The 18,981-nt window shown below is 35.6% G+C and overlaps 1 protein-coding gene across 4 annotated transcripts in view; it reads left to right on the top strand.

Moving 5' to 3' along the window:
* The window catches only part of LOC135206245 (carbonic anhydrase-related protein 10-like), a 217,600-nt gene that overhangs the window by 69,254 nt on the left and 129,365 nt on the right, over window positions 1-18,981 (top strand). For all 4 annotated transcript variants that reach the window (XR_010312706.1, XR_010312705.1, XM_064237625.1 and 1 more), the window contains exon 2: window positions 16,495-16,551. Coding sequence is in view for 2 of the 4 variants with exons in the window: in XM_064237625.1 (XP_064093695.1) it covers window positions 16,495-16,551 (57 nt within the window). In the remaining 2 variants the exon portion in view is untranslated. The remainder of the gene's footprint in view (window positions 1-16,494; window positions 16,552-18,981) is intronic.

The raw sequence follows: 18,981 nt of genomic DNA, 5'->3' as shown, positions 1-18,981 counted from the left end.
ATATATATATATATATATATATATATATATATATATATATATATATATATATATATATATATATATATATATATATATATATATATATATACTTTCAAGATTATTTACCCACGGGTCAAGACGAAGCATTGGGGACTGCTCTCCCATTGATAGAATACCTTTTAAAGTCAACTTTCAATTGATTTAAATTCAATTCTCTTCATCTCTGAAATGAATGGGTTGTCATCGTTCAAGATTATTTAGTTATGCAAGACTATTGCTCGCAGAAATATCTTTAGTTTCCAGGACTAAAGGTCAACGCGAGTACCTGTCCACCGTCTTCTTTTTGATCAGCAGGGGGTGGTTAGACTTGTCTCCTTTGTCTATCTCAGATTTCATTTTTTTTATTATAACTTAAAAACTTACTCATATCGGTTTTGAATTTATATATTCAGCATCTAAGCATATACTAATTTCGCTAGAATTCCTTTTCTATCCAACTAAAAAATATGAATACCTAATTCTACTTCATTTTCTACAGCAGAATTTGTATTCCAGGTGTTTAAAACAATAATTCTTATATAAATACAAAATCTCAACAATATTTCCACATTAAAGAATCAAGAATGAAGATAAAAAATAGTATTAGAAAATACACTCTCCTTCATGTAACAACAGTCAAAAATGGAAGAATTAATACACCACGAAAACATTAAGGAAAACAAAAAAATGTTTAAAGTAAATAAAAAATACAAAAAAATTCAAGTAAACTCATTGCCACCAAACATTGCCACAGATGTAAAGGCCAATAATAACTAGCGTACAATTTTAAGGTACAAAATACAAGAAAGATAAGAAAATAATCATCAGACCATTTCGACAGCGTGCATTCAAATTAACATACCTCCCAAAAATTATTTCAAGGGTTATAGTCATTTATTTCAATACGGCCGTCATTTTTTTTTTTCTTTTTTTTTTAAAGGCCTCCCTCGGCAAATCGATTTTCTTTATGGTCTTTCTACTCACAACATAAATATAATAGTTTTCAAACAGAAATATTTCATTTGGCTCTGGTATTTTCAATATCAGACGAGTTTATAAGTATTTTTACGATCACAAAATAATGTACGAACCAAGCAATAACATTTAAATACTATTCAACACAATTTGCAAATACTGTCTTTCGCAAAGACGGTTAGTTGAAAAAAAGCGATATCAGTTCGAAAACAACCATATGTTACTGCTTTAATCGAATATAGCGGTTAGGAAGTTTAGTAGCGGTGAGGGAGACCTCTGGGGTATTTATGAAACCTTAGAAATAGCAATCCTTCTCAAAAATTACTAATGATTGGCAGGCTAAGGTTAGAAAAATGACATCTGACCTACTGTGCATTTCAGGGCCGTGTCTAAGGTTTTCGTTGATAAAATCTTTCCAAAGCATCGGATATGGATCATATATTGGAAATAACTATTTGAAGCCACGCCCTAATTGGCAAAAATATGCACTGATGTCTAATGTTGATAATTAAGGCACTTGTCGGAGTAAATCACAGAAAATTCAAGGGAAACTTAGCTAAATTTAGTAAGCACCCAGAGGGAGGCTAGTTAAACTCATTACTGAAGGCCCTCCCACTCATTTATACTGCAGTATGACGTACTTTACCAGCCACCCCCCCTCCCCAATATACTTGAGGAATGAAGACTCAGATGTTGGTAGTAGTAGTAATAGTAGTAGTATATGGGATTCTTGTTTTGCTTCACAGACACAAACACCTACCCTACTCTCTCTCTCTCATCTTTCCGATGAATCATGTGTTTTAAGTAAAGTACAATAAAGGAATGGGCATAAACTGAGAATATTAATTGTGTAATACAGTTCCTTGACACAATTCACGTTTCCTATAACTTGAAATATGCACCAAGTCTTAAACACTCTCTGTGAAAACCATTGTTACCCCGGAGTTTCTGTTGATTAATATTGTCTCAAAAGTTCCGGCTCATGTGTACCTGCTTAGTCCTGCTAAATGAATGTACGCAAATGTTCTACCCTTAACTTCCTTAATGCATGATCAGTCACATAATAAATCCAAAGTATTTAGTATATCACACAACTCTCCATTTATTATTCTCTGCTTGAAACCGACACTAATGTTGTTGTATGGTTGTTGAGAGGGTATCATGAGCCTATGTATTCCAAGATTTATTTATGTTTATTTCTTTATGAATTTGAAGTTATATACTGCAAAATCAAGCAAAACGAAAGCAGTCTAGCCGCCACGAGGACAATTTGCTAGGCTTGCCATTGGTGAAACAGCAGTCACGTATAACCTGGCTTTGCCCTGTCGTCGGCGACTCGGCGATGTTTACTATTATGCAAGGTTACCAGGTATATCGGGCCAAAATATCTCACCAAACACCTCTAAACTATCGTATTTTCATTTCAATATGATTGTGTATAACAAGTTCCAAAATTTTTGCATAACTCATCAAGAAAATGTAAATAGAAATTGGGTTATAATTGCTATGTATTCCTATAGTCAACGTAAAATTGTACAATGAAAATAGTAATATTGCAATATGTATATTTACCAAATTCCTTTGCTATAATGTTGTCATATTTATACAATATATCAAATTCTTATTCATTACCCGTGGTTCACCAATGGAAACCGTAATATTATGGTAATTCTCAACAAGATGGTCAAATATTTGTTTCCACGATCATTGTCACTACTAGGAACACTGCTATTAAGCCTGGTGTCATACTTTACGTCATAAGTAGCCTCCCTCTAGGTGCTTACTAAATTTAGCTAAGTTTCCCTTGAAATTTCTGTGATTTACCCCGATAAGTGCCTTAATTATCAACATTAGACATCAGTGCATATTTTTGCCAATTAGGCCGTGGCTTCAAATAGTTATTTCCAAGACACGATCTATATCCGATGCTTTGGTAAGATTTCATTGACCAATTAGATACAGCCCTGAAATGCACAGTAGGTAATGTACGGCCCAACGCGTAAATATTGGTAGCACAAATCTTAATACACATATAAAGACACATACACGCACACACACACACACACACACACAACACACATATATATATATATATAACTATATATCGTGTGTGTGTGTGTACACAACACACATATGATAATATTACATAACACAGTTTATATATTTATATATATGAATAATATATACATATATATATACATATAATATATATATATATATATGTATGTATATATATATATATATATATATATATATATATATATATATATATATTCTTCCGTGCTCTGATGTCCTTTGATACTTTACGGTTAAAGAAACCACTTTTTGTCACCTAAATAGAGATATTAATTAACACCATTACTCAATCCTTTCAGTGGCTTTCCAGCAGGTGATAAAAGAATACTTTATTGCCCTGCTTTTCTTTACATCAAAATAGATAAAAGCAAACAGAGAGAGAGAGAGAGAGAGAGAGAGAGAGAGAGAGAGAGAGAGAGAGAGAGAGAGAATAATATTATCTGACTGATACCTTGAAAAAAAGTTGAATGCAAGACAAGCCGTGACTTTTTTGTTCCCTATAAACCGGTAATGGTGAACATGGAAGTTCTAAATAAAGGATGAAAACCTAACAAAAGGTCAGCTTGCTAAAAATGTACTGAGCAAAGGCTCTTCAGACAAGGATCATAAGCCTGTTATCACTTTCAGTTTAATTTTTATACCTGGTGGTATGACAAAGACTGTCGTAAGTTTGTTTTTTCTAAAACATAATGTTAACTATAGAGTCAGGAAACGCTTGCGACTCGATAAAATCAAATGACTAAACAGTATTCAAAAGTGGCTAAGCATAATTTTGGATTAGTGTTCTTGAACTACCGTAATAAAAAGCTACGCAAAGATGCACCAATTAAAGGTTAAAACCGGCTTGAAAATTAATTTCAACGCCTCTAGATAATTGTCTGGTATGTTTCAATCAACTTTATAACGAGAAACTACCCAAAAGCTATTTACTAATATCTTCCTCTCTTAACGAGACGCCAACTTTTAGCTGTTGTCCTTTCTTCCTACGCTTTTTTTCCTCCACATACTTCATGAAGCCTGAATAAGCTAGTATTTAAGACACGAGGTGTAAAGCAATCCTTCGGTAATAACAAAAATATTTGGAGTCAAATTTGCCAGAATGCTTTTGTACTGTAAAACAAGCCAAACGTCAGTCATGGGTAGATTTTATCTCAAAAATGAATTGGAAAACCCCTTTACCTGAAGTCTGGAATAAAATAAGAAAAATCAGTGGCAAATTTGTACCAACACCTCCACCAGTATTATTAGTAAATGGAAACATGGTTGCCAATCCAGAGGATGTTAGTGAGGTTTTTGCTGACCATTTTGCCAATGTTTCATCTAAAAACCCAAGCTCACCTTACTATGAAGAACGTATTCAAAAGGAAAATAAAATTCTCGACTTTACATCCACGCGAAGCGAATCATATAACCAGCCATTTACCTTCCAGGAATTTTTATCTGCCTTGTCATCATGTAATGAATCTGCTCCTGGTGCAGATGACATAACCTATTCAATGATAAAAAATTTGCCACATGGAACACAAAAGTTTTTGCTCAGTATCATTAATAAAATATGGAAAGAAAATGCATTTCCAGCTTTGTGGAACATAGCTATATTACTAGCTTTTTTGAAGCCACTGAAAGATGGTACTACTCCGTCTAGTTATCGTCCCATTGCTCTAACATCATGCATATGTAAGTTAATGGAAAAAATGGTCAATGTGCGACTTATATGGATCTTAGAAAAGAAGGGCCTTATAACTCCAGCCCAGTGTGGCTTTCGTCAAATGCGTTCTTGTACTGACATCTTAGTGCGTCTAGAAAATTCAGTATGCGAGGCTTTCATCTCCAGAAAACATCATGTATCAGTTTTCTTTGACCTGGAGAAAGCTTATGATACAACCTGGAGATATGGTATTTTGAAGACACTCCATGATTATGAATTCCGAGGAGAATTACCATTATTCATCCAAGCTTTCCTAAAAAATCGAAGGTTCAAGGTTAAAGTTGGAAACTCATTTTCATCTCTTTACAGCCAAGAAGGAGTTCCACAGGGAAGTGTCCTTAGTGTGACACTGTTTGCTTTGTGCATTAACGGCATTGCCTCTGTGATTCCGAAAGATATAATGTTTTCCTTATTTGTTGATGACCTCTCTCTATCGTTTGCAGCCTCACGAATGGCAGTGGCTGAGAGAAAAATGCAGCTGGCTATTAACAAAATTGTGGAATGGGCAGAAAAAAAGGGGTTTTAAGTTTCTACATCGAAAACTGTTGCTGTACATTTCTGCCGCATTAGGGGTGTACACCCTGATCCTGACCTCTACATACACAAGAGGATATCATGTAAGGAAGAGGCACGTTTTTTGGGATTACTGTTCGACAAAAGAATGACTTGGGTACCTCACCTAAAAGATCTGAAAGTCAGGTGTATGCAAGCTCTGAATGTTTTAAGAGTGCTTTCCCATACATCTTGGGGAGCAGATAGGAATCACCTAATGATCCTCTACAAAGCCATAGTGGCATCAAAATTAGCATATGGTTGTGAGGTATACTCTTCAGCCTCGAAATCAAAACTAAATATTTTAAATTCGATACATAATGCAGGAATAAGGATTGCGAGTGGTGCCTTTAAATCATCTCCAATCCCAAGCCTTTTGGTAGATTCAGAGGAACTGCCTCTGGAATCATATCGTCAGATATCAATTGTTCGATACTGGCATAGAATCCAGAGGATTCCTGACTCGTTAACTTGCCAAGCAGTTTTTAATGATAAATATTTTAGCCTTTATGAACGTAATCTGTGTTATCCAAAACCTTTTGGATACAGAGTTTTAAAATTTTTAGAAGATTACTCTATTCCAAAGGTCAAAGTCTGGCCATTTAAGTATTCTGCTGTGCCCCCTTGGAGGCTTCCTTCTGTGGAGCACTGCAGGTTCTTCACTGGTAGCAAGGAAGAAATGAGTGCCGAGATGCTGCGCATCTCCTTTTTAGAACATTTGGTGGACCATGATGGTTCAGTAATAGTTTTTACAGATGGATCCAAGTCTGACGCAGGCGTTGGCTATGGAGTTGTATTTCCCAATTTTAATAAGAGTGGAAGGCTACCAGATCAGGCATCCATTTTTACAGCAGAGTATTATGCAATCCTAATTGGCCTTAAAGAGATTGCTTGTCATTCTGGAGAACAATTTGTTTTATGTTGCGATTCACTGAGTGTCTTGCAGGCTATTGGTCATTTTAATTCACTCCATCCTATTGTTATTGAAATTTTAGAGTGGCTTCAGTTGCTTAAGATTAGTGGTAGGAAAGTATCTTTCTGTTGGTCCCCTGCACATGTTGGTGTGGCAGGAAACGAAGTAGCAGACTCACTTGCCAAAACAGCTGTCAACCAAAGTAACATAGCTAGGTGTGCACTCCCTACAAATGATATGTATCCAGTCATTAAATCAGCGTTCCTTGATTCCTGGAAATTTGCATGGGAGCTAGAAAACCAAAAAATGAAAGAAATCGCTACTACCATCTTTCCTTGGAAGTATTCACCAATGAGTAGGCAAAGAGAAGTAATACTCTGTCGGCTTAGAATAGGCAATACAAAAATGACACATGGCTTTCTGATGAGTGGGGATCATCAGCCTACTTGTGACGACTGCTTGGTACCATTGACAGTCAGACACCTGATAGTTGAGTGCCCCAGTCTTTCAGATGAGAGAGAGAGGTACTTTCCTCCACGTTACAGGGGAACTGATGATGGTTTTTCCCTTACCAAGATCTTAGGGACGGATTTTATTGAAAGCGCCCTGTTTAATTTTATTAATGCCATTGGTATTTTTAAAAAAAATTTAATTTTTACTATTAATTTTGTAAGTTTATAGGTTTTACGATTATTAATTTTTATTTATTTATTTATCTATTTATTTTTTTTATCATGGGGATATTCCATTGTAGTGGCGTCAATAACCATTAGCAGTTGTGATGCCAGATAAGCTTTAATAAATCAATCAATCAATTTTACTCTAAATCAGGTGCTTGCAAACACCATTTAGAGGCGGGGTGGCAAGTCATTCTTACAAAGATTTTTCTACAGATCAAGAGCAGGCACCGATGGAATAGAAGATAAAATTCGTGAATGATCCGAGGTGGAAATCTGGAAAATTTTATACGCCCAACAAGATTTTTAGAAAACGCCTGAGAAACATCATATCGCTGTTTGACTGATACTGACTTAACGATGTTCTATTATATCGGAAGGTTATCTAATTGCACTGTAGTCTGTATGTTAAAAGGATTAAGCAAAATTGGCATGTGGACTGCCAAGAAAATTTTACGCAAAGGGCAATTTGTGATTGGCGACAGATGATAAGATTTTGGGAGAAAAAGAATTTTGTCAGAATATTAACATCGTTATTATTATTAGAGGTGAGGCAGACCTCAGATATTACTCCCTAAGACCGAAAGAAACCCAGGATAATATTTTGCCACCTTTCAAATCAGTCAAATAAGATGGTCATGGCAGCGCAATAAAATACGTCCAAGCAAAAGTTAAATTTATTAGATTGCTTGGAAAACGTATTGACGCCTAATGAATCGCAAACAAAAATTAATACTTCACTTTCTGGGAACAATTGCTATTGTGGGCATTTTTCAGGTCTGAGCAGCTTCGGTTATTTGCAACTTCGTTAAAAAGAAAAGGGTACACGGTACACAGTGCACCATTGAGAGAGAGAGAGAGAGAGAGAGAGAGAGAGAGAGAGAGAGAGAGAGAGAGAGAGAGAAAGAAAGAGAGAGAGAGAGAGAGAGAGAGAGAGAGAGAGAGAGAGAGTAATAAGGCCGAGAAGAAGCTAAAAGCGAAAAGAGCCGAAAGTGATGGATCGCCAGAGGAAAAACGATAAAAAAGAGGAAACTAATGCAAGGAGAGAAAAAGAAAAGGGAAGGAGAGAGAAAGAAAAGGAAGGAAGAAATAAGAAGAAGACTGGTCGCAAGGAGAAATTGGGGAGTTGGTGGGATTAGGGATCTCCTCCTCGGGGGCGAGGAGACCCACCCCCCTTTTCCAAGGACCCCCCAATCTTATTTATTCAGGAAGCGGCGCTACCTGAGTCTTGGACGTGAGTAACTTGGATTCCAACGGAGAACACACCACACTGCTTGCTTCAGACAACTATTTCTTAATTAGTTCACTAATTAACTTCATTGTGCCCTCACGAGATACAATGACATCTAGAGATTAGCGTTTGCTTCTCGGCCTCGCCGGCTCTCTGGATAACTTCAAGGCGGTATTTAACACTGTGCGGAGCAAGAATTGGCAAGATGGAGGAAAAGGGCACAAGTTAGGCTGAAAAAAAAAGGGAGAGAGAGAGAGAGAGAGAGAGAGAGAGAGAGGAAAGGCAAAATTTCAGATACTTTTATGCGGTATTTAACAAATTAAATATTAAGAACTGAGAGAGTATAGTATGTATACGTTAATGTGACATTAGATACTCTTTTCAAAGAGTGACTCAGGCATTTATTCACCAAGAAATTCATATCATAGGAATAATACTGCCCATCTATTCCATAAAATATACGTCAGACTTTATTCAAGCACCCTTCCGCCGGAAAGTCAACAAAAGTGTCAAAAAAGGTGAATTCTTTACGAGTGATAAATTCTGCAAGAAGACATGCTCCAAAACACATAAGAAATTTATCGGCGAAATTTCAGACGAGGCGTTGCAATTTTGTCAGGGTGCCGTTTGATGACACTTTAATTCCTCAAAAACAATATTACTTTCATTCTTTATGGTAGCTTATCTCTTCGAAAACAATGAGGTATCAGTTTGCACGAAGGTACTGAAATCATATGAACATATACAATATATTTCTGCACGTCCATTTATCATTGGTTAGAATGTAGCTCATTGCTAAATGCGTATACTTACCTATTTTGTTACTAGCCCTAGCATTGGGGCAACCATAGGCCAGCATTGTTTGAACCGTAATATCATCATTATTTTTCATCGTAGAAGAAAGGTAAGGACATATTTGGAATCCGTGTGAAAAGTTCTATCCGAATCATGTTTTTATTTTTCTCTACGAATAATATTAAAGAAGTTAGCATGGCCGGATATCCGGCCATATATTCGGAACAAAACGATATCCGGTTGAAAAACCCTCTCCGAATATCATTGAAAATTTTCATCGTAGAAATAAAGTAAGAGTATATTTGGAATCCACGTGAAAAGTTCTTTTTTTCACTACGAATGATAATAAAGAAATTGGCATGGTCGGATATCCGGAGTAAATCAAAACTGCACCCGTGTACAAACCATCCCTTATAAAAATCTACTTATATGGCCCGACTTTGCTTCAATTGGGTCCAGTAGTTTCGACGTCTATGCCGAACATACATACATACATGGTCCGACCGTCAGCTTTACATATAAGATAAAAGAACGCTTAAGTAAGTGGGTCAATGTACAGAAAACCGCCTCAAACATTTATACAAGTCCAGAAAGAATGCACAATTATATATTACTTAAGACAGTGTAAGGTTAAAACATTCCAGTCCGAAGTTTGCACATCTTATTGACCAACAGAAACTTTGGAGACATTCTTTGGGTTAAATAATAGTATGTATTCACTATAAGCTCACGAGCCATTTCATTTAAATGTAAAGTTGAACTACAAGGACTATTTCCTTTCCAAAATGAGATAGGTTAGAAGCACGGGATACTTTTCATCCGCCTAGATGGACAGAGAACAGACGAGTCCAATTTAAAAGAAAAAAAGTAAACTATATACAGCTATAGCTTTATTTCTCTCATATTCCGAAGCTCTTCCTTCGATTTCCCTGGGATGTTTTACTTGTGCTGTATCAAATAAGTTCAACATCATAATCTAATACTCTAATAACTGAAATGATTCCCCATTACCCTGAAACGTGTAAGATCGGCAATTCCCTGGTTCAATTCATTGGATGTTCAACATTATTCCATTAACATCCGAACGAGAACCAACCGACTTGCTTTCCTGAGCCGCACTTCGCCGCAGGAGGAAGAGCCATCCACGGTAAAGGTAAAGGTGGCTCACTCTAATGGCAAGTCTACGAGTTACGGTATTTCGTGGGGCCTGGATAAAGAGACCATTGGGCTCGTTGAACGAATGGAGGATTCTCTTTCCTCTTTCTTCTTCCCCCCCTGTCTGCTGGCATCTCGCTCCTTTCTCTTCTGTTTCCTCCTCCGTAATTTGATCTTTTAACCTTCCTACTTTTCACCCTCTTCACTTGTTCTCTACGATTTTCCATTTTGTTTTTACTTTACGATTTTATAACCCATCGTTCCTGACAACCTTTGTTTGAAATTCGTACAACGACAAGCATAAATAATACAGCAATTTTGGAAGAAAAATGTCGAGAAAAAAGCAAATCTAGCGTAAGCCCTAAGACGGCTATTGTCTAGCAACCTCTGACTGCAAATCTTAGCAATTTTCCCTACGTTTGAAAAGAAAGAAAAAGATTTCCAAAATGGGTGCTGGCTGGGGGTGGAGGGTGGTGGAAAGGTGGTTGAGGTCAGGAGATGTTTCCGTGCGCCCAGAAGACATAAAGTTGTGACTTACAAGCACAGTTATACTTCTGAGAAAGTTGTATTCAAGGGGAAGACACAGACCAGATGTTTCGGGTTCGACGATTTTCGGAAATCGTTCCACAATTCGCCGTTGCTCCCAGATTGTTTTCTTTTAGCCCCGTGACCTAACTACGGTTTTTTAACAAAAGTATTGAGTCCCCTCATCACTGAAGAACGTATTTCAAAATCGTATATTCGCTGCAACCTCAGTCCAATGGAAACAAACACTATTATAATTTTCCTTTAATCTACATTTACCAATACACAATTCTGAGCGCATCAGTCATACAAATACACGAACTATAACATTTTAAATATTTCAATAGCAATATCCCGGCGCCAAGACTTGCAGGTAAGCGAGACCTCAGAGAGAGGCGTAAAAGACAATATGTGAATACTCATATCACAAATAGAAATGTCCAATTTATTCAGTAAAATGATCCGAGAGCAAACGGCAAAACAGCAGAGAGCAAGAAAAGATGGAATATTCCTGTACCAAGCGTTGTTTGCCTTTCAAATTCTTTAAGAAAATTAAAAAAAAAAAAGCAAAAGAAAGAAAGAAAAAGGGACGATCATTTCCCCCAAGGACAACACTGGGGGCAATCAGACGTAGAGCTTCTATTGGAGTGGTCTGGCATTGCAGTTACACGCTGACTACAGAATGAGATTCATGTCTACCCCATTTCTTCAAGTCAACAGGGTTATAATGTAATTTGTTTCTCGGTTAGGTTAAGTAAGGGGAATATGACTTACTGCTGAGCGTTCTAAGATTTAACAGAAATAAATATTGCCAGCTCCATGCAAATTAACGATGCTCAAACGAGATGAAAACATTTTCAACGCCATGTTCGTCTGAAATAAGGAAAAAAACAAAAACAAAAACTAAAAATGAAAACTCAAGAACAAAACAGAATACAAACGACTTGGACGTTCCTCCGGACCGCAACAGTTCAGCAATGTGTTACTTTACGCATATGATGTTATTCCCATTCAAGCGCGACTCCCCCTAAACAGAATGCAGTGCAGCCTCGAAGAGGCAGAATGCAGCAGAGACCACTTCATGTACAGGTAGGACAAACACCAGACCCAGGCCATGTAATACACACCTTGCATTCTCATCGGCCAAGGACGCATGACTATTGTTAAGGTTGGCTTCTGAATGTCAACAAGCCTCAGGCTTGACTTAAACATCTGAGGGGGAATTGAATCAAGTATTTACTTAGGCAATAGCTTAAGTGGTTTGGAGCAAGGCTGCGCATTGTAAGGACAATATGCCTTGCTAGTCGTATTGCATTTCGAAATGGGGGAACGCAAGTATTTCCATCCATCTTCTTTTCCAGTAACTAGAATGTATCTTGCCTCAATAGAATCTGATGAAGACAAGGATAATTCTAGCGCACAATGAAAGTTTTAATTCAGTTTCATCCGTGTTAAGGGAAACAGTTTCCAAGAACTGCACAAGCAGAATATAAGTACATATCCGGTTTGTATTTTAAGATACATATGCACACACTATATTATATATATATATATATATATATATATATATATATTAATATATATAGATATATATATATATATATGTATATATACATATATATATGTGTGTATATATATATATATATATATATATATATATATATATATATAAGCACATATACATGCACCATCTTATGTGCTATGGAGTTGTATTACCACCCGGCTTTTCTTGAAAATACTGTACTTTTGAGAGTAAGCAGCGAGTACACGCAATTATGTATATATTACATAATGTGTGTGTATTTTCACATTCTACATATTTATCTATATATTTAGGCATTCCCGTTGAAACACGGCTTTGCTAAGGAGGAGGAGGTGTGCGTGTGTATAAAATATATAGTATATATATATGGTATATATACACTTATCAATAAAGGCAAAATCCACAAAGGAAAGTGAAACAATGGAGTAACCGCTACGAGGCCTTCTTGGTAAAGGACGAAAAGTCAAAAGACCTCGCAGTGGATACTCCATTGTTTCACTTTCCTTCGTGGATTTTGCCTTTATTTGTTTATATAATCATCACGTTCCACATTTTCGTGATTCAGTTATACATTACATATATATATATATATATATATATATATATATATATATATATATATATTATATATATATATAAACACACACACCATCAGAATGAGAGAGCAATAGAGCAAAATCAGTCAACAGCTCCAACTATTAAGCTGCGAGAAAAAAGATAAATAAGCAATAAGATTTTTCTTAGCTTTTCAGGAAGAGCAGATGCATGGGTAGATCGAAATACTCTGCGATAATTAAAATAAAATAAATTTCCCAGTATCAAAATGTCTCTGAAACACCGTTTAATTAAATCATTGTTCTGAATTTTTTTGTAGAATGAAATGAGAGAAGAAAAGGGAGTTGGGGAAGAGAAGACAATACTAGTCATAATAATTTGACTCTACAAAACGATTCTGATTGTGAATTACTAAAAGACAAAGGTTACTTCTTGTCATGCAAGAGGACAGTACTTTGGTATAGGTTAAATCGATAACAGACACTTCAATAAGAAAATCATATTCCACATGCAATGCATTACTTCTGAAAGAGTTGAGGGAAAAGAGTTGAGGGCAATTTCCGCAACGGCTTAATAACAAGAAAAATGTGTACAAAAGATGCCTCAAATCGTATTTAACATTCTCTCGCCTAGCCAGGGGGGGAAAATTAATATTCTACGAGGCCGCTTACTAACATAAGCTATGCAAACAATCTTAAAAGCCTCAGGGTTTACAAAGAGAAAAGAGTAATAATACAAGGCACGAGTAGAACACAGCAATATCTACATAAAACTCGACGGGATCCCCACCATCAGGAATCGGAATAACTACTGATGTCATAAGGTATACTTAACAAAAATAATAAAGAACTTCAGTGTAAACAGAATGGAGAAACATCATTTATCATTACTGAACTAAATAAGCTTTAGATCAGATTAAGACAGATGTGCGCTGGCAAGGGCTCTTCCTCCTTGGCGTCCCTCAAGTGTAAAAACAATGAAGTTCAACACTATTTCAATACACGCTAACACAGTGAGAAGTTCGATGCTGTTCCACCAGTCACTGATAAAACAATACCTATGCAAGGTATGTTGTAACATGCATGGACTGAGTGCGAAGTGATATTTAATCTTAATAAATATTAGGTAGTTGCTCACGTTTGTTTCATTTTGAATGAAGAACCATCCCTCGTTTAACAAACAGAATCCAATACACAAGGACCCACAGCACACCAAAAGTCACGTATGTAAATCTAATAGAAATAGAACGGCTGCAGGAGAATGGGGGGAAACTTCCATCTCTTCTTGTACGTTGCTTGTACATCTATTGATTTAATTTTAGGTGGGATGATGCAACTACATGTGAAAATGACCCTCATCCCGTAACAATGCCTATATATTATATATACTATCTATAATATAATGTATATATATTATATATTATATATAATACTATGTGTGTGTGTACTTGTGTGTTGTGTTTGTGTGTATAATATTAATATATATATATATAATATAATATAAATATTTTATTATATTGTTATATATTTTATAATTTATATTAATTATTAATTTTTAATATAATTTTATATTATATTATATATTATATATATAGGTGTGTGTATAAATATAATATATATACATGTATATATGTATATATATACTACAAAATACACACTTGACATACATTTTACTGAAGACAAAGCCTTTCGTATCTCATAGATTTTCTTCGTTCTTGTATGTACAATAATAGATACCATGTTATTATTAAGATGTGTTTCCTACTACTTTACTGCATAAACTGCCCTCCTTTAGTTCATCAAACCTAACCTTTTCCCTTTTCGATATATTCTGAAGGTCCTAACCCACATCCCCACTGTGACTTTCTAATCCATAATTTCTGTTTTCGTTGTTCATTAACTTATGACTGATTACTATCAAAATCGTCTATTGGCACAAATCAGTCCTATTTGCCTTGACCCTTTGGTATTTACTTAACCTCGTTGTTGCATGATTTATTTTTACACAATAAATCTTTTGCAAATCCCCTAGTAGATCAAAAGAATTTCCACCACCACCCCAATACCCACTTTTACCCTTTTGTGTTCGCAGTTTCTCTACTCAGTCCATTCGCTACCCATGCCGACCCTAACTGTGGATATGAAAGTAGCCCTGAACTTTTAGGAAACTTCACACCTTCGCATGCAAAATTATTTTCCTCTAACAGTTTCATATAAAATTCTCCTCATAACCTAAACACAGAAGTCAAGAAAAAATTTTATGCGAAAAGAACACGGACATACCTCCTTAGCCCCAATCCCACCTAAAAATTATTCGTGCCTTGCTTTTCTTAATGCATAAACCGATTTTCTCACTTTTATTTATATCCGCTAGTATTCTTATTCACAAACTAAAAGACTGGACCCGTTTAAAGTTCTTTACTCTTCATATAACATCTCTAATGGTACCAAATCCCTTTCGCCGCTTGCCTGCTTACCTACCAAGGTTGCCTTACAATACACTCAATATTACATTACAAACATGGGAGATCGATGTCCTTACTATGTAGACATGATATTGTATATTATACAACTCTCTCTCTCTCTCTCTCTCTCTCTCTCTCTCTCTCTCTCTCTGCCATCTTTGATCTTACCGGAAATGTACGACTTGCAGAAGCTTTCATACTATTTTTGCCGCCTTTGATTGAAATCACTTGGTATCTCAGGCAGTTATTCACTATTTTCCCTTCTGACTTGAAAGACAAGATTATATTCTACAACTGCCTCTATTTTTACAGAGTCTTGTTTCGAACTCCTTCGAAAACTTTCCATTCCCCTTTAAAGACTTTTCCAGTTGCCTTCAGACCTTTTCCCCTTCATCTAAAAAGTCGATCCTAGCTCACTCAAATCCGAGTCCTATTCTTTAGATCTTTCTCTTTTCCTTGCTTTATAGAATTCACCTCTTTCCTTTCTCTACATTCCCGCGCATACAACAAGTTAATCTTTCTAATCTGTGTTTGTTTGTTTGTTTGTTTGTATGGTGTTTTTACGTTGCATGGAACCAGTGGTGATTCAGCAACGGGACCAACGGCTTTACGTGACTTCCGAACCATGTCGAGAGTGAACTTCTGTCACCAGAAATACATATATCTAACCCCACAGTGGAATGCCCGAGAATCGAACTCGCGGCCACCGAGGTGGCAGGCAAAGACCATACAAACCATGCCACAGAGGCGCTTCTAATCTGTGTTGAAACAAAAAACTGATACCTAGCTTAATCTTTATACATTTTTCTACAGATATGTCATACCATGCTTCATTATCCTTATTTTATTATTTAGTATCTGTTATCTCTACCGCACCTACTCCTTTCCTTTTCCATTCTTTCGAACTACAGGTATTTAACAACTTGACTTGTTCATCGACTGGGTACTCCTCGTTACGGTTTTTGCATCACCACTGAGATCTACGAAATAATATTTCTTTTACAGTTTTGTTCCGTTTTATGTACTTTCAATCACACTACATGAAATCATCAGCTCAGCAATATGAGACTATCGTATTCACGCTGATAGCGAATATCCCTCGTCGCCTGAATCATTCATGACTATCATCACAATATAAATAAACATATAAAATATTTTGACAAAATTCTCCAGTGTAACATTCGCCACAGACAAGAATTAAAAACCGCAAAATGGGACCCGACCCATTAAAGTAATCCTTGTCACAGAGGATTAAAATATCGAAAATTTCTATATAGTTATTAACAATCTCTCTTCATTAACAGGTACCACAGGAGTAACGTGGAACTGGGAACAGTGGTGGACCTACGAAGGAATATCAGGTAAGTTGAAGTCAACAGTTCTACAAAAATCCAAGTAACTTTGGAAGTGGAAATACAACATAAATCAGTTCACATATATGGCACAATACAAATGCTAATAACAAATTGGACATACTAAAAAACATAAATACATACGAGGAAGTTGAAGTTCTGAAAAAAACGTTAGCTTTGGAATTGGACATAATACTTTATATATATGACATACATAAATAAATGCATACATGCACACATACATGAAATGAAAGTTTCTGAGAAAACTTAAAACTTTGGGATTGGATAAATGCTTTAAAATATGATAACAAATATATTAAATACATACATACATACATATACATTAAATGGAAGTTACTGAACAAACGGAAACTTGGGAATTGGATTACTTCAAAATGTGATATGAAATATATGGAATACAAAGGCACACACACTATTGATTAAACGTCAGCTTCTAAGAAATCGAAGGACTTCAAGTTATGTAAATCAATCCTTTTGTTTCCAAGAAATCGCGGCTGAGAAATGTCCTAAATAAATATTGGATAAAACGGGAAGAAAATATATACTGGTCTGTGGATACTGATACTAATTATGATTACGCCTAAATTATATTCAAGATAAATATCTCTCGAACATCGTCAAATCTGAAGTAGGCAAATGTCAAAGTTTTGAAAACTTGACACGCAAAACCCATATGTGACATGTTTGTTTGTCTTCATGCATGTATATACATATAAGATCTAAATATATATCATACTATATATATATATATATTATATATATATATATATATATATACATTTACATACATATATATTATTATATATATATACTATATATATATTAATATATATATAGATATATATATATATATATATATATATATATATATGGGGATACAATCCACAATGAAGTAAAATCCTCTTGTAGTTTAAAATATATATTTCTTGTACAGCATAAAGCTTTCGACCATCAACTGTGGTCTTGTTCACTAAAATGTGATATGTCACCTCAAGGAACTAACAAGTAAGAGCACAAACATTTGAAAAAACAACGGTTAGGTAACAAGCTAGTTCATGTTATGAATGATCAGGCGGTTGAGCCCTCGTTCTTTCCAGAATTCGTCTTGATCTTCGTGGGGGAATGTTTCTATTGTCAACTGCTTGTTCTCTGCTGGTTGGGTGGTTTGTCGGAGAAAGTCCTGTCCTGTCGTTACATGCAAAAACAACCTTTGTACCTTTAAAATTTATTGCGTGGTTTTTCTCCCATGTATGTTGCGCAATTGGAAGAACACGTTGCTGTTTGCAGAAGGGGAAGTTCATACAGTGCAATTGCGCAACATACATGGGAGAAAAACCACGCAATAAATTTTAAAGGTACAAAGGTTGTTTTTGCATGTAACGACAGGACTTTGAGACGAGTAGTAGAAGGGGCGTTAATTTCATTAAACGAGACCTTTGCAGGAAATACTGGCATTACAGAAAATACAGCTATTTGTGAAGAGATATGTAAGAAAGGGAAAATTTCAAACTTTAGAAATATATGTGCTTCCTCTCCTGTTTGCTCTACTCAGGTCATTTCTCCAACAAACCACCCAACCAGCAGAGAACAAGCAGTTGACAATAGAAACATTCCCCCACGAAGATCAAGACGAATTCTGGAAAGAACGAGGACTCAACCGCCTGATCATTCATAATATGAACTAGCTTGTTACCTAACCGTTGTTTTTTCAAATGTTTGTGCTCTTACTTGTTAGTTCCTTGAGGTGACATATCACATTTTAGTGAACAAGACCACAGTTGATGGTCGAACGCTTTAATCCTGTACAAGAAATATATATTTTAAACTATAAGAAGATTTTACTTCATTGTGGATTGTATCCCCATTTACTTAGAGGTACGACATAGTACCTGGCTTCTGCATATATATATATATATATATATATATATATATATATATATATATATATATATATATATATATATATATATATATATATATTATATATATACACGGTATGGTAATGTATATTACGAAAAAAGAGATTCTTACATTATGCAAGTTTGTAGGAAATATATATATATATATATATATATACTACATTTAGATATATATTCGCTCAATTTGTGACCTTTTGGTGACTTCCCTTCTCCAAGTGGCTGCAACGAACCACAGCCTGTTAACCCACCAGGTACATTTTACATTACCTAGGCCAACTTAGGCACGATGAATTTTTCAGGAACGAGCCCAAGTCGTCCTCCCTTCTCTTTGGTACCGTTGACCCCTGAATCACGGAGCCATAAGCGCATGTGTTGCGTGTGTATGTTTGTATGCATGTGCATACATATATACATATATTTATATTATCTACATAACTCTATAAATTATATATATTAATAAATGCAATAAAAGAGAGAGAGAGAGAGAGATAATGTGATA

This window comes from Macrobrachium nipponense, chromosome 29, assembly GCF_015104395.2.
Source record: "Macrobrachium nipponense isolate FS-2020 chromosome 29, ASM1510439v2, whole genome shotgun sequence".
Taxonomy (NCBI): Eukaryota; Metazoa; Arthropoda; class Malacostraca; order Decapoda; family Palaemonidae; genus Macrobrachium; species Macrobrachium nipponense.
This window is presented reverse-complemented; position numbering and strand designations above follow the sequence as displayed.